General features: G+C 37.6%; 1 protein-coding gene across 1 annotated transcript in view; it reads right to left on the bottom strand.

The window, feature by feature from the left end:
- Positions 1-20199, bottom strand: part of PPFIBP1 (PPFIA binding protein 1) — a 56618-nt gene that overhangs the window by 15221 nt on the left and 21198 nt on the right. The window contains 10 exon segments of the mRNA NM_001197312.1: positions 263-292; positions 667-727; positions 2047-2103; positions 3017-3132; positions 7991-8145; positions 11497-11581; positions 14221-14282; positions 15581-15613; positions 17964-18078; positions 19894-19986. Of these exon segments, the coding sequence (NP_001184241.1) occupies positions 263-292; positions 667-727; positions 2047-2103; positions 3017-3132; positions 7991-8145; positions 11497-11581; positions 14221-14282; positions 15581-15613; positions 17964-18078; positions 19894-19986 (807 nt within the window).

Below are 20199 nucleotides of genomic sequence, written 5' to 3'. Positions count from 1 at the left end.
GTTTCTCTCCATTCCTCTCCATCTCTGGCAACCACCAATCTGTGTTCTGTCTCTATGGACTTATCTATTCTGGATATTTCACATAAATGGAATCCTGTCATATGTGATCTTTTGTGGCTGGCTTCCTTCACATAACATGTTTTGGAGGTTCTGAGTTTGGTTTTGTTTTTTTTCTTTTTTTTCTTTTTTTGAGATATTTAAGCAATCACATGTATTAGAAGTCTTAAACATTTTTACATTGTAATCTGGACATAAAAATTACCTCTGAAGGCTTCTGAACAGACTCTTTTTCCTGTTCAAAACAACAATATTTCAGATTGTTAAAGGAATCCTTTATATATTTAGAATCTATCACATACAATTCCAGAAATTAAAATAAATTTACATCTTCTTCTAAGCTATACAATCTCAGTTTCATTTATTTCCAGTAATGGTTTATTAAAAGTCTTTACTTTTGATTTTATACACTACTTTTAACCCTTCATATTCATACTTAATATTTACCATTAACAGTGGTTTCTAATACATTTGCATTGGAGAAACCACAAAGCTCTTCTTAACAGTTTTATTAGCAAAATGGGAAAATCCCTAAATGTGAAGATCCCTAAAATATTTTTGGCTCAGGGAAACAGACAAAAAAATAAATAAATAAAACACAGAACCAACCCCATCTGATGACTCTTTCTTCAGATTACCCAGGCTGCTAGACTTTTGCAGACTTGAAGTTCTAAAAATAAGAATAATAGTAATTAGGATTAATAATAAGTGGCTCTGGTGCCACTGTTTCTAAATAGAATATCTTGGAAAGAAACTAAAATTGTGTGTGGGTTAAATCCGGGTAATAAAAGAAAATCTGGATTCAGGCAGTCACTTATGTGCTTAACTAAATTATAACATTTAGTTATTTTAAAAGCAGAGGTGGTTAACTGTCTTGCCAATAACTCTAAATGTCCTGCAAATGTTAGAATAGCTGGAAAAACACTTAGGACCATCCTTGTGATGTCAATAGTTGAAAATAAACCAGCTTTTTTCCATGGACTAGTGGTGCATCCTTTCATGCATACATTTAGATCAGGAACTTTTTAATTTTAATTTTTATTTAAATTTTAGTTAATATACCAGGAACTTCTAAAATACTCCCATACTATTTACATATAATCCTTGTAATTAAAATAAACAACAAAGGTGTTATTTTTTAATTCACAAAGGAATCCATTTTCTGAATCTGGCCAAGTACTTCATCTTATAGTTCTGATCAAGGCATAAAAGAAAAATCCCTATTGCTGCCCATAGTTATTCACTTGCTATTCTAGTAAAGGCAAAGTGACACTGTTGAAACATCCATAGATTTTCTCTTTCACATAACTATCCTTCAATTATATAGAACCGGTCTCAAAAACTGAAGGCAGGAATATGTGACCAGTTTAGAGAGAGAAAAAAGCAACATCTTTGCTCTAAGAAGTAGAATATAAATACACAAACTTTGAAAAGGCAACTCTCATGTTTTGTATACATAAGTTGCTAGACATTCCGACTACCAAATAAAGTAAAAGATAATGATGAGAAAAGATAAGATTTCATCTTTGAGTACTGCTCTGAAAATGGATTTTCCTAATCTAATTCATACTTTAACTTGGATAAACATAGATATTGGGCCGTTTTACTACACAGAGTGCAAAACAAAACAAAACAAAAACCAAACCACACTGCAGCCTTTCCAGCCATTCTATCATTCCCTCTGTTCTCTCCTAGTGTCAAAATGCAAGCCAGTGCAAACCTGAAATTCAAAGCATTGAACTTCACGTAAAAACTGATGAAGGTAAAGGTGTGGGAAAACTTGGCATGAGATAATAAATAATGGTTAGTGAGCAAGTATTTCTTTGTTAACTTACAACATCCCATCTCCCCCACATCCAACCATTACACCTGCATTAATGTACTCCGGCCTCAGTCACCCGCTTCTCATTGTGATTATGATCAGTGTGACAGAAGCCTCCTCCCTTCCAGGCATCAAGGACATTTTTCATATCCAATAATATAACTTACGAAAGACTCTCACAAGGCTGGGTTTCAACAGCAGCACTAAGGATTATTTTTCCATCACTAAAATGTAAAAGAAAAAAAAAAGGAATTTATGTGCTTCACAAGTAAAAGACCATATAAAAGACTATATAGATTCTAAGTGAACAGGATTGTCAAAAAAAAAAAATTTTTTTTTGCTAAGGAAGCAATTTCTCTCTCTTTTAAAACATTTTTTTTTTAATTTTTATGTAGGCTCCACACCCTGTGTGGGGCTTGAACTCACTACCTGAGGTGAGATAAGAGTCAACTGCTGAACCGAATGAGCCTCCTACGAGCTCCTCTCTTTTAAAATATTCTATTTTTTTAACTTTTTATTTATTTATGATAGTCACACAGAGAGAGAGAAAGAGGCAGAGACACAGGCAGAGGGAGAAGCAGGCTCCATGCACCGGGAGCCCGACGTGGGATTCAATCCAGGATCTCCCGGATCGCGCCCTGGGCCAAAGGCAGGCGCCAAACCGCTGCGCCACCCAGGGATCCCAAAATATTCTATTATATATATTTTTATTTGGCTTGTTTATAAGTAATGAGAATATGATCCCTCAAAATTCTACTTGTCAACGGAGAAATTACTGTATCCCTCTTCTGAATCTTCAGAGCCATCTTCCAAATAGCCTCAGGTACATGACTGTCACTATGGGGCTTGCAACCCACTGATGGTCCCCTATAATCTAGGACATACAACTCAAGTGCCCTAAAATCCTTCTCTAACCTGACTACCACACCTCCCCAGCTTCAGCTCCTATGACTTCTTGCTTCGCACCTTTTATTTCAATAATACAGAACTGAGCGCAGGTCCCTTGGCATATGCCTTACTGTTTCTTGCCTTTCTGGGTAAAATCTGTGTCTGTAAATACACACAATGGACCCTTGTGTTTCCTTGATCTACTTTGTGGAACATTTATATTGCAATGTTAGGTCATAAATGACATACTTTTCTTCAAAGGATGTGTCTGGTTGAGGAGGCAATTTTGCTTTTTCAGAAGTTTCCAAGCTCTTAGTTGCTGGCAATAATGATGGGATCGAAACTTGCAAGATGCTGCTGTGGAACTGCAATGTAATTACAGAAAGTCAAAAATCCGTCATGCAAGGAATAAGTCATAAAGAAAAAAAAAAAGACAATTAAATGGTCTATCAGTGAAATTTCATACACTCTGTTTAGAATAAATACTTCTTATATTCATAAAATGGTCTCAGGATATAAACATCAACAAGTGTTAATCAGTGAAAACATTCTGGAGGAAGGTCATTTTGGGACTTCGTTTTCAATAAACATAATACCAACAAGTAAGTCAACAGTTGATCCTGACAACTTTAAGCCCAAGTTAAAATCTTGGTTCTAACCTTAGGTAAGTCACTTAACTGGGCATCAGTTTTTATCCTCTATAAAATGAGAATGACAATGCCTACCTTTACAGGGTTGTCATGATTTAAGAGGAGATTTGGATAAAGTGCTTTGTAAATACACCTCTGTTTTCACTTTCTTTTTTTAAAAATATTTATTTATTTAATTAGTTATTTGAGAGAGAGAGCGAGCACAAGCAGGGGAAGACACACAGAGAGAGAGAGAGACAGAGAAAGAGACAGAGAGAGAGAGAGGGAGTAGACTCCCTGCTGAAGAGGGAGCCCAACTCTGGGCTCAATCCCAGGACCCTGGGATCATGACCTGAGCTGAAGGCAGACACTTAGCCGAATGAGCCACCCAGGCACCTCTTCGCTTTATTTTCTACCACTAGTCTAACACAGAATGTGGTTCAAACCAGTTAATGTGTGGATACCACTAAACCACTTTGCTTAGCAACAATATTACAGCAGCAACAACAAAAATGTCTAATACATTTTCCCCAACAAATGCTTTGTGTATCCTAAGGATGGAATCTATGAAAGAAATCTTACACTCTAGTTTTAAATAATTTCTGACTATAGAACAGTACACTACGAGCACATCATAAACTAATAAATGAAATATTGTGATAAAAAAGTAAACAAAATATTGTGATAAAAAAGTAAACAAAATTTACCTCAGTGAATTCACTTTGCCAGTCAACCAATTACTGACTGCTGCTCTTCCCTTCTGAAGTCAGCCAGGAAGGTAGGGACTCACACCACTGAACTCCCTTCTAGATACCAATCAACCAAAAACAGTCTCACCTTTGTAACCATACATGCACAGCTGATATTCAACTCACTCCAGTCTCTGAAAGTCCATCAATCCCTGAGCTCTAAGCATCCCCCCAAGCCCCATAAATAATCAAAGAGACTGTCCTTGACCAATAAAGATCACTTAGTCAACTAAACAAAAAATAAATTTAGCTTTGAGATTTTTTTTTGTTCCAGTTATTGAGTGGTGGTCTCATCCCTTGAGACCGTAAGAGGCTATAACATGTGAAGTCTGTTAAAAGAATTGGGCCCAAGTTGCAGGGACTCGTATTAAGCTCCATGTCAACGAATTGAAACTTAGTTACTATGCATTGTGCTTCCAGAAAAGGCAGGACTACATCAACCCATCAGCACTTGCCTGCTCTATACAAGGTACCTGGCCCCACTCCAAGACTTCCCTTCACTGTACATAAGGAAAGTATTCCTACTTTAACCAGCCAGCAAATGCCTCGCATGACTCCCTGCTCCTGCTTCCTTCTGCCTAAAAAAACCTTTCATTTTGTACAGATCCTTAGAGTTCCTTTCCATCTGCTAAACTGGATGTTGCTTGATTCATAAAGCAAGGACATCATTGGCTGTCAAATGTTATTTTTCCCTTCAAGATAAATATATAGTCAGCAATTAGGGGATTTTCTTTCCCTCTAATATATGTCTTATTCCTTAACTAATTCCTTGCCTCTTTTCCAATTTTATTGATATATCACTGACATAAAGTACTGTATACATTTTTAAATAAAGAAAAAGAGAAAACCTTTTTTTCTTTGTGATGAGAACTTTTTGGATTTACTCTAAGCAACTTTCAAATATACCAGACAGCAGCGTTAACAATAGTCATCATGTTGTACGTTACACCCCCAGTATTCATTTCTCTTATAGCTGGAAGTCTGTACCCTTTTGACCATCTTCCTCCAATTTCCCTACCATTACTTCCTTGTTAATGACACCTTTTAGCCCTCTCTCACTTACTGAAGAGAGAAATGTTGTTTCCTCCTTGAATTCATTTTCATTCAGTTCAAACTGTTTTCTCATGATGTAATTAGCAAGAACAGATGTGAAAAGTAAAGATGCCATTTGGTTTCTTCTCACTATGTACAGTCAAATGTTAGAGGAAAGACCAAAAAAAGGAACTGTTAAACATAAGGGAGCCAAGATTGTTTAGAGAAGAAAAGAAGAAAAGAAAAGAAAAGAAGAGAAGAGAAAAGAAAAGAAAAGAAAAAGAAAAGAAAAAGAAAAAGAAAAAGAAAAAAAAAAGAAAAAGAAAAAGAAAAAGAAAAAGAAAAAGAAAAAGAAAAAGACAAGACCCAACCTTTCCTACTCCTAGTTTCTCTAGACAGCACATTCCATTAAAATTGAGAAATAGTTTCAGGGCAAAGATGTAGGTGCTGTCAAGAAGCCCTAGGTGTGCCTCTGTTAAGACCTCAGGAAGACTTGTGGTGGCTATCTCACTGAAACCTTCACAAAGATCAAAAACTCTAAAAGTAGAGGGATATTCCATAGCAGCCTTACAGAAAACTTAAAGGCTTACTGTTAAGATATTTGTGGTTATGCTTTACCTGATGGAGTGGCTTATAAATTGATTCATAAGAAATTCCAAGTGAATAAATTATTACATCAAATTAGACCAAGAGGGACAGAGACAGTAGAAGGTAGAAGGCCTTGGACCTGTACAGACACTTTTACAGAATGTAACTCATCTGCAATTATAAGTTCCTTCTCATGGAAATGGAAGGATGACTCCAAAGGAATGACCAAAAGCCCAGAGGACTGGGCCCCTGTAAAGGAGCTCGCAACATGGGCCTGGCTGGATTTTGGAACTGCTATCGACTAATGACACCCGTGTGTCTTCCATTTTCCCCTTTGTTAATGAGAATGCCTAGCAGTTGTTACGCCTACTCCACCACCGTATGTCAGGTGTATAAGGGACAGATAGCTTGACCTTTAATTTCCTGTTTTCTTTTGTTTTTTTTTAAAGATTTTATTTATTTACTTCAGAGAGAAAGAGAGAGCACAAGCGGGGGTAGGGGGTAGCGGCAGAGGGAGAGGGGAAAGCAGACTCCCTGCTGAGCAGGGAGCCTGACACCGGGCTCTATATCCCAAGACCCCAGGATCATGACCCAAGCCGAAGGCAGACGCTTAACTGACTGTGCCTCAATCCTGGTTCTTTAAATGGAATGGAGTGTACTCAAGAAGCCATGCCCAAGAAGTTGTACCTGAGGAGTTTCTTTTTCTTTTTTTTTTAATTTTTTTTAAATTTTTATTTATTTATGATAGAGAGAGAGAGAGAGAGAGAGGCAGAGACACAGGCAGAGGGAGAAGCAGGCTCCATGCACCGGGAGCCCGATGTGGGATTCGATCCCGGGTCTCCAGGATCGCACCCTGGGCCAAAGGCAGGCGCCAAACCGCTGCGCCACCCAGGGATCCCCTACCTGAGGAGTTTCACAACATGTGGACCTGGTCTGAATGACAAGATCCTGGGATGCTGATGCCTAACTAGAATGAGACCAAGAGGTCTTTGAAGATGGAATGAATATATTTGCATGAGAGAAGGGTGTAAACTATGTAGCCAGAGAGTAGAGGGACATATTGTACTATTCAAAGATGGTAGCACCAGTATATATGCTATCCCACATGTTCTTCTTCTAATGTAATATTTTTACTTGTCCATCAAAAGGTAGGGTTCGAGCACCTGGGTGGGTCGGTTGCTTAAGTGTCTGCCTGTGGCTCAGGTCATGATCCCAGGGTCCTGGGATACAGCCCCTGCTGAGCAGGGAGCCTGCTTCTCCCTTTTCTCCTTGATTATGCTCTCTGTCTCTCTCTCTCAAATAAATAAAAATCTTAAAAAGAGAGGGGGGGGGGGTCTATGTTTTCTCTCTGTGAATGTGTGTGGACCTGTGACCATGCCACATGACTTCTGAGTCCTATCATAAAAGGTGATAGAAATTTGCCTAGATCTTTTCTTGGGATGCCCATCTGTAGGACCTAAACACTATGCTACAAGAAAGTCAAGCAGTCATGTGTATTTCCAGCTAGGGCTTCAGTTGAGGTTCTGGCCAACAGTAGACCCAATCATGCAACATACAAAAGGGGTAGCCTCCAGATGACTCAAGCCCCCAGCCTTCATGCCATTCCAACTGATGCTCAGTGGAGTGAAGAAGAAATGTTCCCGCTGAGCCTTGCCCAAATATACAAATTTGTTAGCAAAATAAATGTCATTCAACCCACCAATTTTGGAGTGGTTTGCAATAGATAATGGAAACAGATTTTGGCACCGGTTTGATATAAAAGAGAAGTAATGAGTTCAAGATTGAGTATTCCTGTCCAGTTGCTTTTTCCAAGTCTAAAGAAGTAAGGGAAATTTTAGTATAGCATTTTTCAGAGGCACCATCAGAAGTGACTAAAATCAACTTCTTTATATAATCTCACTTTATCCGCCTTCATTTATTCCCTATTTATTCTCTAATAAGTAGATTGTAATCTATATAGGATGACACTCTCTCCCATGCTTTTCCTGAATTATTTAAGCAATTCTGACATTGTCCAAGGCATTTACTTATTAAAGGGACAGAGAAAAACACACCTTTCAAATTAAGTCCTGCGAGACTGAGTCTTGACACAAAAATTGCCAAGACTCCGCCAGTAGTTGAACTGAGAAAAGATCTCATGTCTTTCATGCTGTCAACAGCATTTTAACCTTCAGTGACACAGTCTGTTCAATGTGAAGAAAATAAAATATTCAGTCTATAAATACCTCTTCTGGAACACTTGTGTTAAATGGGTCACGACTGGGAGATCCCATTACTGGTGTAGGCGATAGACTCTTCTCCAAGTCACTAAAACCCTGCACATCCAGCAAAGTGGAGATGGAACTGGAAGTGAGCAGATCTTCAAAGTCGCCATCTTGGCCTAGGAAAACACAAAGCAAAAGGAGGACAACAGCAGCTTTTCATTTACATTTCACTTTTGGAGGAAGGATACCAACTGAATAGAAACATTTTTTCTCATCCGGGGCATCTGGTAGCTCAGTGGTTGAGCATCTGCCTTTGGCTCAGGTCATGATCCCGGAGTCCTGGGTTCAAGTCCCACATCAGGCTCCCTGCAAGTAGCCTGCTTCTCCTTCTGCCTAGGTCTCTTCCTCTCTGTCTCTCATGAATAAACAAAATCTTTAAAATAAATTTTTTTCCCTCATCTTCAAAAATCAAAGAGTCAGCTTCTCCTGAAATCCTTAGAAAAATAACAACATAGCATGTAGGAAACATATTAAACTATGAGCACCTAAGGCCCAGGAATAGTATTAATACAATCATGGACTCACAGCATGGCAATCAGAGGCTAATTTAGTCCAACAGTCCTCCCATAATTTTGTTTCAGAAATGGGGGTTTTACAAATTTCAGTTCAGAAATAACCAAGCTGGAGAATTATCAGTGGTACAACAAACTAATTCTGAACAGCAAGAGTTATCAGGAAACAATTCAATATTCATCATTACTGTATTCTTGGGGGGAAAAGAAAGCAGAAAAAAGGCAATCTTTTGATTCCTTAAGAGAATCCTTCTGTGCCATTTATTTTAATGCAGAAAGAATAGACTTATGGACAAATGTAACCACATATCCAGCCAAGCAGCCAACTTTGAGAATTTCTTTTACATCTCCAGTGATGAAAAGGATTAGGTGAACAACTGTGCCAAATATTCTTTTTTAAAACCAAAGAATGATGCTTAAAACACTATTCTGTGAATACATAATAACAAATCATATACTCATTTAAAGCTATTAACTAGACTTAGCTTTTTAATTGTTTTATTATTTATTCTAATTTCATTAATGTAGGTATTATTAGCATTCTCTATGGATTAACTAAGTAAATATAAGTTCTAGTGAAAAATCACTGTTTATAAACTCTTCATCAGAATAGGATATAATTTTCAATGGTGGTTAAAAACTACCTCTTTTCACATTTTATATGCATTTTTTTAAATATGAAAAAAACCACATGAAAATTTTTTTAAGCTTTATTTATTTGAGAGAGAGAGAGAGAGAGGAAAGAAGAGAGAGAGAGAGTACACAGGGCAGAAAAGGGACAGAGAGAGAGCATCTTCAAGTAGACTTCTCACAGGAGCTGAGGCAGGGCTCCATCTCGAGACCCATGAAATCAGGACCTGAGCCAAACCAAGAGCTGAACACTTAACCAACTGAATCACCCAGGTGCCTCAAATATCTGACTTGATCTCAGCTCACATCTTGATGTCAGGGTTTTGAGTTCAAGCCCTATGTTGAGTTCCACACTGGGCATGGAGTCTACTTTAAAATAAAAACAAAACAAAACCCCATGAAATTTACATGCTAGGGTGATTAGGAATAATATTTACCCCTTTTCTCACAGAGAGAGAGAGGCAGACACACAGGCAGAGGTAGAAGATGGCTCCCATTAGGGAGCCGATGCAGGACTTGATCCCAGGACCCCGGGATCATGTCCTGAGCTGAGGGCAGACCCTCAACCATGAGCCACTGAACCACACAGGCGTCCCTCAAACACTATTTTAAATGCTATGACTATGTAAAAATATATGCTAAGTCATGTGGACAAAAAGATTAAGATCCCTTTTTTTTTTTTTCCAGAAATCCTGTTCCAAAGTAGGATTTTCTTTTTGAACTCATCAAAATTGAAACTCCAAAATCTCAGTATTTCCCAAGTACTTTCAAAAGGATTTACTGCCAGTGCTTACTTTTAGAGCAAATAATCCCACCTATGCATTGTTAATGAACAAGAAAACTTTTAGGGATCCCTGGGTGGCGCAGGGGTTTGGCGCCTGCCTTTGGCCCAGGGCGCGATCCTGGAGACCCGGGATGGAATCCCACATCGGGCTTCCGGTGCATGGAGCCTCCTTCTCCCTCTGCCTGTGTCTCTGCCTCTCTCTCTTTCTCTCTCTGTGACTATCATAAATAAATATTTAAAAAAAAATTAAAAAAAAAAAAAAGAAAACTTTTAAAGTTCTTAACACACTTTTGTTCTAAATGACCCCTCCGCCCTCAGAGATTTTCCACACTTGAGAACAGCCAACTGAACCGTGCACAAGTAAAAGAATAATACATCAAAAGGCATGACTAGGGGCGCCTGGGTGGCTCAGTGGTTCAGCAATCTGTCTTTGGCTCAGGTTGTAGTCCTGGGGTCCTGGGATTAAGTCCTGCATAATGTTCCCCACAGGGATCCTGCTTTTCCCTCTGCCAATGTCCCTGCCTCTCTCTGTGTGTCTCTCAAGAATAAATCAATAAAAAGAGCATGAGTATTTTTTTAAGTTTTTAATTCTCGTTAACATACGGTGTAATAGTAGTTTCAAGTGTACAATAGAGTGAGTTAACACTTCCAAACATCACCTTGTGTTCATCCTGACAAGTATACTCCTTAATCCCCATCAAAGCATGACTATTTTTACCTACATGTTTTATGGTTTTGTTTTGTTTTTTAACACATTCAAAGCTGAACACAATCCCCCTTAACCATTCCAATGTTCCCTCACTAGGCTAATCTATCTTGGTAAATGGAATCATCCATGTAGTTGCTTTAGTCAGAAACATCAATTTTTCTTGATTCTTTCCTCTTCTTCACTCTCATCTAATTTATCACACAACTGTGTTGATTTTAACAGCAAAATATACTTCCAATCAGTACCATCATATCTTTCCATTTGGAATCCTATGAGGGTCTCTTGACTGGCTTCTCTTCCTTCCAAAACTGCTCCCTCCTCTCAGTATTTGTTACAAAAATGCTGCAGATTTGTGAAAACCCTTCAGTGGATCCCTCTGGGCTCAAAGAGCTGAATGTCTTGTGTTGCCTGACCTGACCAGCACTCACTTCTATCAGCTCAGCTCATCTCATTCTCTCTCTGCTCACTCCCTTCCAGTCATGATGGTCTTCTTTTTTTTTCCTTAAATACACCAAGCCCTTTTTCCAGCATAGGCTCTTGAGCACGCTGTTGCTGTTGTTCTCTCGTGCTCTCTTTGGAATTCTGATGAACTCCACATAGAAGCTCTCCATGACTGAACAAGCTACAGTATTCTCATTGGCCTACATACCAAGAAAGCATAGAGAACAGATCCCTAATGATACTGTTGAAATGAATGAATGAATGAATGAATGAATGAATGAACGAACGAACAATTTGGAATAATTGATATTCCAGGAAAATGAAGCCAAATGTAAAAATCTGTAGCCACTTAAAATCAAGTAAAGTAGAAAAACCTATAGAGCTACACTACCTTTTTTACCTTGGGCCAACACCACTGTATCTTGCATTTTCTTGTACCTGTTCAGGCACTGTCGAAGATCTTCTATTTTCCGATCCTATTAATAAAATAAATTGTCATCTTTAATGCCATGACCTTAAATAGTAAAAGTATTTGTGACACAAAGAATACGTAGACATGAATTATTTACACTATTCAAAGAATACTTCTAAACTTTAGTAAAACTGGTAATATCTAGAATGGTTTTCCTACATACATCAGAGATAGAGAAAAAGTACCTCTAAATTTAGAGATCCTATCCTTCAGCTGCCATCTTTAAAAAACAAAAACAAAACAAGGTAATAAGATACAAAAAAAAAGAAAAAAAGAAAAAGAAAAAAATCAACTTTAATTATTCTCTCCAACCTATAGGTCAGGATTTGAAAGAAAGATCTACACCTGCTATCTTTATCAGCCATCATCATTCACCATTTGGCTTTTCTCTTCTCAAAACACTCAGCCAAAGTTGCATCAACTGGTCAGCAGAGAATTTCTGTTTACTAAAAATAACGTTTCATCCTTTTTCTAATTTGACCTCTGGTACTTGACCCCACTCTCTCCAGTTCTTTCACATTTCCCTCCACTTTTTCTTTTCTTCTATTTTGATTTCTTAATTCCTTGACCAGATGGATATTCTATTTTTACTATCCCCACTACCTACCCAGCCCCGACTATAAACTGTTAGTGCTTTAAAGGTTTTGTCCTTTCCTCTGCCTTTGGTAAATTGTAAAAATGAGTTCCCTAGCTCCTCCCTGATTTTGGGCCTGGCCATGTGACCTGCTTTGGCCAAAGAGATATCAACAAATGTGGTGCAAGAAAAGTCTTGAAAGGTATTTGCACATTAGGGCTTGCCCCCTCTCTCTACTCTAGCGAACCTTGTGAGTACTATGTGAAGAAGCACAGGCTAGTCTACTGGAGGATGACAGACAATTTGGAGAAGAGACATCCCAGATGGAACCTACCTACAAAAGTCTGTTAATCATCCAGCCTCATCCCACCCAGCAGCTAACTGTAGACATCAGCAGAGCCAGCCCAGACCAGAAGAACCACCTAGCCAACCATCAGAAGTATGAGAAATAATAAATGTGATTTGTCATGGAGCAAAACCTAACTGATACATCAACTATAGTTTAGTCTCCGACAATATACAATTCTGTATGTCTCCTAAAATTGATGGGGTTCATTCCCTACCCAATGTATAATTATACATTAATCCCAAAATTTAGATTCACTTTCCAATTTCCTATGGGAAATCTCCTTTTAAATGTCCCATGAGCACATCAAATTGAAGGTCTCCAAAATTAAGCTCATTGTTTGCCCCTAGTACTTGAGCTTAAATTTCCTTAACTCTTTGAGGGCCCTATCATTTACCTCATTACTCAAACTAGAAACTTATTCTCAAATCCAAAATTAAAAAAAAAAAAAAATCTTGTCAACTTGTGTAAATGACAGCCTGAAATACCCCTTCTCACCTTGTCTCATTCTGAACTTTCTCAACATGCACTGAGCTGTTCCAGCCTTACTTTTGAGACATGTTTTGGCTCACAGACACTTTCCCTAGAAGCGTTCAAGTTCCTGATGAACAACTCTTGCTTTTCCTCAGATTTTGCTCAAACATGGCCTCTTTGAAGCCTTCTGGAACTTCTAAAACCTATGTCACCCTTGATGCTCCTAATGCAGTTTGAGTGTCTAGTAAGCCCTTAGTCAACATTGGGAGTTTTGTTTATTATTGATGCTTTTTGAGAGCTAGAAATTAAAACTAAATGAATTTCAGTGATTATTTTTAAAAAGTAAAGGCTACGTGGGCACCTTGCTAATGACTTTCCTTTTTATTCAATAGTGGGAAAGACTAACAAAAAGAAACCTATATATGGGTGGGTGGATAGGACAATGAATTTATTTCCACATAATAAATTAACTCCGTTCTTGGTTCTATTCATTCAGGAAGATGAGGTAAGAGTAGTTCCAATGAAAGGAGCTGAACCCAACCATTGCTGCCAGCTGGATATATGGCTGTTGAGGTAGGCCTTGAAGAAACATCTTGCTTTAGAGGTCACTGTTTCTCTGCTTTCAGCAAGATGAAGTGAGAGAAGCAACTGGGAGAAAAGAACCCCTGGAGATCTGGATATTTGGCCAATGAAACTACGAAAACAGTGCCTGGGGCCATGCTTGATTTCACAGTGCCCTTGCCTCTGTTTTTTCCTATCTCAACTCTCAGAAGAATAGAGACAATTCCTGATGTGAAAGAATCCAGGAGTGTGAAGGAAATAATATGAATAAAATCAACTTCATCATGAAGCTCAAGTTGTCCTAGGCCACCTCCTTCCAGAGTTCATGTTGGCCCAGAATTTCCAGTGACCACAGAAAGGATGCATTATGAGCTTTACCCTTTCTCTCATTTCCCACCTGAAAATAAAGAAATGATCTGAAAGCTTGAACATTTTTCCAGATTCATGGGGAGGTGGGGGAGGGAATTCTCAGGGAAGCCACTGTTGGCTGGCCACTACTCCACGCACTCAGCCACAATTATAACTGCCAGCACCGAGAGCAGGCATGCAGGGGCAGAGAGAACAATCGTCCCTCGACATAGTAGTATGTAGGATATATTTTTTCAAATGGAAATACCTTAAGAAAATGCATGGAATGATCAAAATGATGGTACACACCCACATAAATACTTTAATTTCATCTAGATACCTTTTCTTCATTTGCTGCCATCAAAGACTCCACAGCCTTTTTCATTTTTTGCACTTCAATATCTGAAAACATCACAACATCACATCAGAAGTCAGTTTCGTTAACGAGTGTGACAATAACAAGAGGCTGACTCTTCAGACTGAAATGTTTTAATGAAATGTTACCATCCAAAACCTCTTTTTGGGGAAAATCTGAAAAACGAACACTTTCTATGTCACCTGAGTAGTCATCACTCCAGAAACCAAACAATAAAGGTGAGAGCTAACTGCCCTCTCTCAGACCAACAGTCTTCATGATAACACTGACGGTGGAATGTCAGTGCTGTAACTATGAAAACACAGAATTTTCAAAAAAAAGAAACCTAGACAGCAGTGAGTGAAAGCAATGAACAGTGTACATGATGACAAAAGCAGAGAAAATGATACTCAGTTTTAACCAAGATGGAGACATGAATGGTAAGAGCCTGATGGAATGTGGCTTTTATATGAATAGTCATGCTAAGAAGCTGCTTGTAGGTTCCATATGGAAGGATAATAAGTACTTTGCTTCATCTATAAACATCATTTCCAACACTATTTTAAAATGTAAAAGCCAAAGTAAGGTAAATGCAATTTTCCTTAAAATTTGATAGTTAAATACAAAAGCATGTTACTTTAATAATAAAAGAAACAATATTTTAAAATGAAAAGTTAACCTAAAATGAAATAAATTTAAAAAATTCAAACAGAAGAAAAATTGAGCCAAGATTACCTGCTTCTGAGAAAAAAAAAAAAACTTTAAATAGTGGTGCATCATTCACCGCTGATATAACATTTTCAATTAAGGTATATCCTGTAGAAATTGTTTTTGTTTTGTTTTTTTGATGCCAAATTCTCTTAAGAATTCAGTAGCTGGAGGAAAAAGCCTTTTAATTAAGGATTTATCTTTACGCTGCATTATATAATCTGGGTTCTGTTACTCAGTCTGGGTTCAATTTCTTTTCTAGCACCAAAAGGGTATGTTTAACTCCAAATGTAGATCTCAGTGAAAAAAAAACAGGCTACAAAACACTAACCCTGTATCTCCTGAACTACAAAGAAAATACTTTCTCACCTTCACTACTCTGGGTGCTCTGCTGTATCCTGTGGAGCAAAGGAGCTGAATCAGAAAAAAAAAAAATCAGCAAAATGACCTTTTACTCCTTGTTTTTATTGCGTTTTTATTTACTCTCTACTTTGTGCACTCTGAAGAAATGGAGAGCTTATCGATGAAGCAATTTTACATCTTTGGTGAGAGAAATGTTTTAAAAACATGCAAAGAACAGTCCAAGTAGTACTTTTGGTGAATGTAAAGGCTGATGGAAATACACCAAAAACCTTACTTTTGTCTTTGAGCTTCTTTTTAAAATTTTCATCTGTGCAGGAAAACCCATCGAATTGGAAGTTAGTATACATTATAACAATAAATATTTTAAAAGCACTATTATTTAGTCTCCTATTACCTAAAACAAAATGACTCTAACCCTATAAAAGCCGAATATTAAACACTATTTTGTGACTTTAGTAATAGTACTACAATACATAATGCTCTGTGTAAGGTTACAAAGAGAACATAATTAATCAAAAGACCTAAATTTGAGTTCCTCTATCTGTCACGTCATCTTTGTGAACCTTGATTTTCTTGTATTAAAATTAGGCCTATGGAATACAAGCACTCCTTACACTCTATGTGGTGAAAAAACCATTAGTGATGCTTTGATATTTTTACATTTCCATTACAATTCAATGCATGGCCCTCCTGAATGTGCCCAGTACATTGCTTGTGACACAGTAAACCCTCCTCCACTTGAATTCTACAACACTGAAATGGTCTATCTCCTGTGCAATGAAATGAGTCCACTCATCATGCAGTTAGATGTTATGCCAACATGTAGATTGCCATGAAGTTTCTTATTTATTTATTTACTTACTTATTTACTTATTTATTTATTTATTTACCATGAAGTTTCTAAACATTGTTCTCAACCCTTGAATTTACCTGGCTGTGCACTGGTAACAAGCAGTTAGCAAACCAGTATCAGTCTTTGGGTACCACTACTCTAACACATCCTCTAGTCCACAAGTCCTATGATTCCATTTTATTTTTAAAACCCTAAAAGCATGACCTGTGAGTGTCCTTTAAAAACACCAAATTTGGGCGGCCCCAGTGGCTCGGTGGTTTAGCGCCGCCTTCAGCCCAGGGCAGGATCCTAGAGACCTGGGATCGAGTCCCACGTCGGGCTCCCTGCATGGGGCCTGCTTCTTCCTCTGCCTGTGTCTCTGCCTCTATGTCTCTCATGAATAAATAAATAAAATCTTTTTTAAAAATTAAAAAATAAATAAATAAAATAAAAACACCAAATTCTAGGGATGCATGACTGGCTCAGTCAGCACAGTATGTGATTTTTTATCTCAGGGGTGGTGAGTTCAAGCTCCACGTTGAGTGTAGAGCTTACTTAAAAACAAAACAAAACATGGGCAGCCCTGGTGGCTCAGCGGTTTAGCGCCACCTTCAGCCCAGGGTGTGATCCTGGAGATCCGAGATCAAGTCCCACGTCAGGCTCCCTGCATGGAGCCTGCTTCTCCCTATGCCTGTGTCTCTGCCTCTTTGTCTCTCATGAATAAAAAGATAAAATCCTTAAAAAATAAAAAACCCAACCCTACACAACTACAATTCTATATATGCCCAAAATATACAAGGAGAAAAAAAATCCATTTCCCTCAATGTTTGATGAATTGAGTTTTCTGATCCATAGGGAATTGCAACTATAGGTATATAAAGCCAGGGTATTCTAGAGCCAAGAAAGATATGACATGTAACCTAATTCAAGACCTTCATTGTATAGACAATGATGTTACCAATACATAATACATAAAATGTATTCATATGTTCACATAATAAAAATGTACTAAAGCTACACTAAATGTAATTTTTTGTTTCAAAAGAGTCCAAAGTTGCTTTGGTACCTTGCAGTGCCACAAGCATTTATAATAGCAAAGAAAGATTAAATTAAACCTAGTGTCGTCAGGTGTGGCGTGCATTTATATTTCAAACATGACATAAAAAACACCTTTCATCCAAGTTATTTTCTATCAAGTATAATGTACATTGAAAATTACAGTCCATACAATATTTGAGAAAAACCTCAATTACGATAAAAGTTTTTGATAAATTCACACATTTTTTCAAAAATAGAATTAGCCTATTTTTGCTCTCTAGCAGGTTGAGGGTCCAATCCATGATCAGAAATTTTCATTGATTTTCCAAAGACACACAGTCTTTTCCTCTCTTCTCTCAAAAGGGCAGGAAAGGTTTCTAAATTTCTTTCTGCTGTTTCACAGTTGGTTCAGAGGGAAATAATCTTGGAACATAATAATGATTCCTTTGAATGCTTTCTATCACTACCTTGTACCACGATTTGAGCAAGAACTCTCTCATGAGAATTTACAACTTAGTAATATAAAATAAACACCCAATAACATAAAGAGCTGCCCTTCTCCAACTGCTCTGGAGAGGAAGATCACAGATCTGCAGGTACAAGAAGGAGTCTCAGAGGATTCCTTGCTGTCCTGGAACTGGGCTTCCATGGTTTCTGCTACACTTGCCTTTCCTGTAATGACACATCACTAACATTGGCTCCTTTTACAGACGTAGTGAGGGAGGGAGGGTTGCACGGGGAGGATAGTAACGAAGTAAAAAAACAAATGTCAAGTGTATATATCTACCTCGATCAAGGATTTCCATCCCTTCTCCTTTCATCTTGCACACCAATTTTTCTTGTAGCCTCTTTACTTCAGATTCTTTCTCTTCCAGTTGTTCTTTTAAAGATGCCAGTTCATCCTACAAATGATTAAGTTCATTTTAAAACAGTAGATTACGACCAACAGAGAATATCAGGGAGTATGGCAACTCTCAAATCAATAATTAGTTTTTTTGTGAATGATACAAAAAACGATAGAAATCTAGATGTAGACTTCAGAAACCAGACAGTGGCAATGGGAAGCAGGAAGCAAGACAATCAATGGAGGTCAATGTATAATAATTCTGGTATAAGTATTTCAAGCTTCTGTGTGACCAAATTAAAACAAAATATTTTAAAGTATAATTAGGACAAGGGTAGCCCTAGGGTTAAATCTTGCATTAAAGAAAGAAATCTCCCCAAGTTAATCGAGGATATTAGATATTTAGTGTCATATTAGTGTCAAATTAGATATTTAGTGTCATAAAAGCAAAATAAAATGCAAACTGGAAAATATAAATTAAGACTCAACTAAGATTTATTTAGTATTTCAAAATGGCACTCACGTTCCCTGGGTAAGATAAAGCTTAATTTAATGGGTAAGGTAGCAGGTGATGAACAATGTTAGCCAAATCATGGGACTAAATAATTCATCCTCATCACCAAAATTAAAGAACAGAATTATCCTATAACAATGGAAAAAAGATTTAAACAGATTTTTAAATCCTTCCCTTCTTTTTCACTACACAGCTACTAAATATTCCAAGTCCAAAAAAAAGTCTATTTACTGATGTTTTAATTTTCAGTTTAATTTTGGTGAAGAATTAGCTTTAGAAGAAGAATTTAGAAGAAATTTTGCTGGTTGTATTTAGCACAGAAAATAAAGCTGGGCAGTGCTAACAAATGTACTTTTAAATTTGATAGACATTTTACTTTCAATCTCTAGGTGTATTTATTATGTTTAGTACTATGAGAGGATCTCCAGTGAAGTGAGGAAGTTGGCCCTATACTTTTTACTTATGGTAGGCGTGGACACACCAAATACAAGTTTTCAGTAGCACTGGCAAGAAGCTTCTTTCAAGCAGTAATTTCAACTCACTGCCACGATATAGTTAACCTTCAAGAAAGTTCCAAAGGAAGAAGCAGTCTCTGCTATTGATAAATTGATAAAATATGGATTTTTCCCCCCACAGGTGCATTTTTGCAACTATTCTTCCAAGCTTGGGTCTCAGATACCCTAAGACAGTGATATTTAATTTGTAAGTGAATACTTTTATTACTCCTATTTATTGTTTTTCATTAACTATTTCATACGTTTCTGAAAACAAGATTAGGGATCGCATCGTTTCTTTCATCGGCTTTAAATATATTTTTAAAAAATAGATGACACACACACGATGAATGCACATGCTGCTAAAAACACTATCACAGCAAAACAGCACAAGCCAGAACGCAACAGGCCCAAGACCCCGTTACCCAAAGTCTACTACACCTTCAGTGACTCCCATTTTTGCTCCATCCGCTGCTTTTCATACTGCATCTGACCCACCTTGATTTTCATGCTAGAAAGTTTGGCCATTAAAGACTGGTAGAGAGACAGAGGTGTGAAAGAAACCACAGGTAGAAAAAGATAAGCCTAAGTATCCAAGAAGACAGTATCGGTTTATAAAAGAAGGTTAGGTAACTACAAGAAGTAACAGGTTATGTTTTACTAGATTAGTTAAGCCCCAATTTTATTCAGAATAGTGATGTTCAAATTCAAGAAGGGCTCCAGCTTGGGGGGTGGGGGATTTCATTCACTGGTTAAATGCCTTCTTTCTCATATACTGAATTGAACACTCACTGAACACTCATTTATATTATTGATCATAGATAGTGAGTCATGTGTTGACAGACTTGCCCTTGGGAAAACTTACTTTGGTTGACTTCAGCTTTTTTTCATACTGAAGTCTTTCATTGTCCATTTCACTGACTCTTAACCTCAGATCATTGATCTCTTGCATTAGCCCCTGTCAAAAAAGGCACAGTGAAATACATTAGGAAAGCAGCAACACACTTACCTATACCAGAATGGCACCTTAGAAATCTTAACTCAATAGCCTCTGGGTTCAAATTGTATGAACTGGATCAGACAAATGGAAATAAATGTATCTCCCTGAGAAGCAAAGCATCTTTCTAGCTCAAACACTACTTTAAATTCTCAATGTCGGGATCCCTGGGTG

This window comes from Canis lupus, chromosome 27 (assembly GCF_011100685.1).
Source record: "Canis lupus familiaris isolate Mischka breed German Shepherd chromosome 27, alternate assembly UU_Cfam_GSD_1.0, whole genome shotgun sequence".
In the NCBI taxonomy this organism is placed as follows: Eukaryota; Metazoa; Chordata; class Mammalia; order Carnivora; family Canidae; genus Canis; species Canis lupus.
This window is presented reverse-complemented; position numbering and strand designations above follow the sequence as displayed.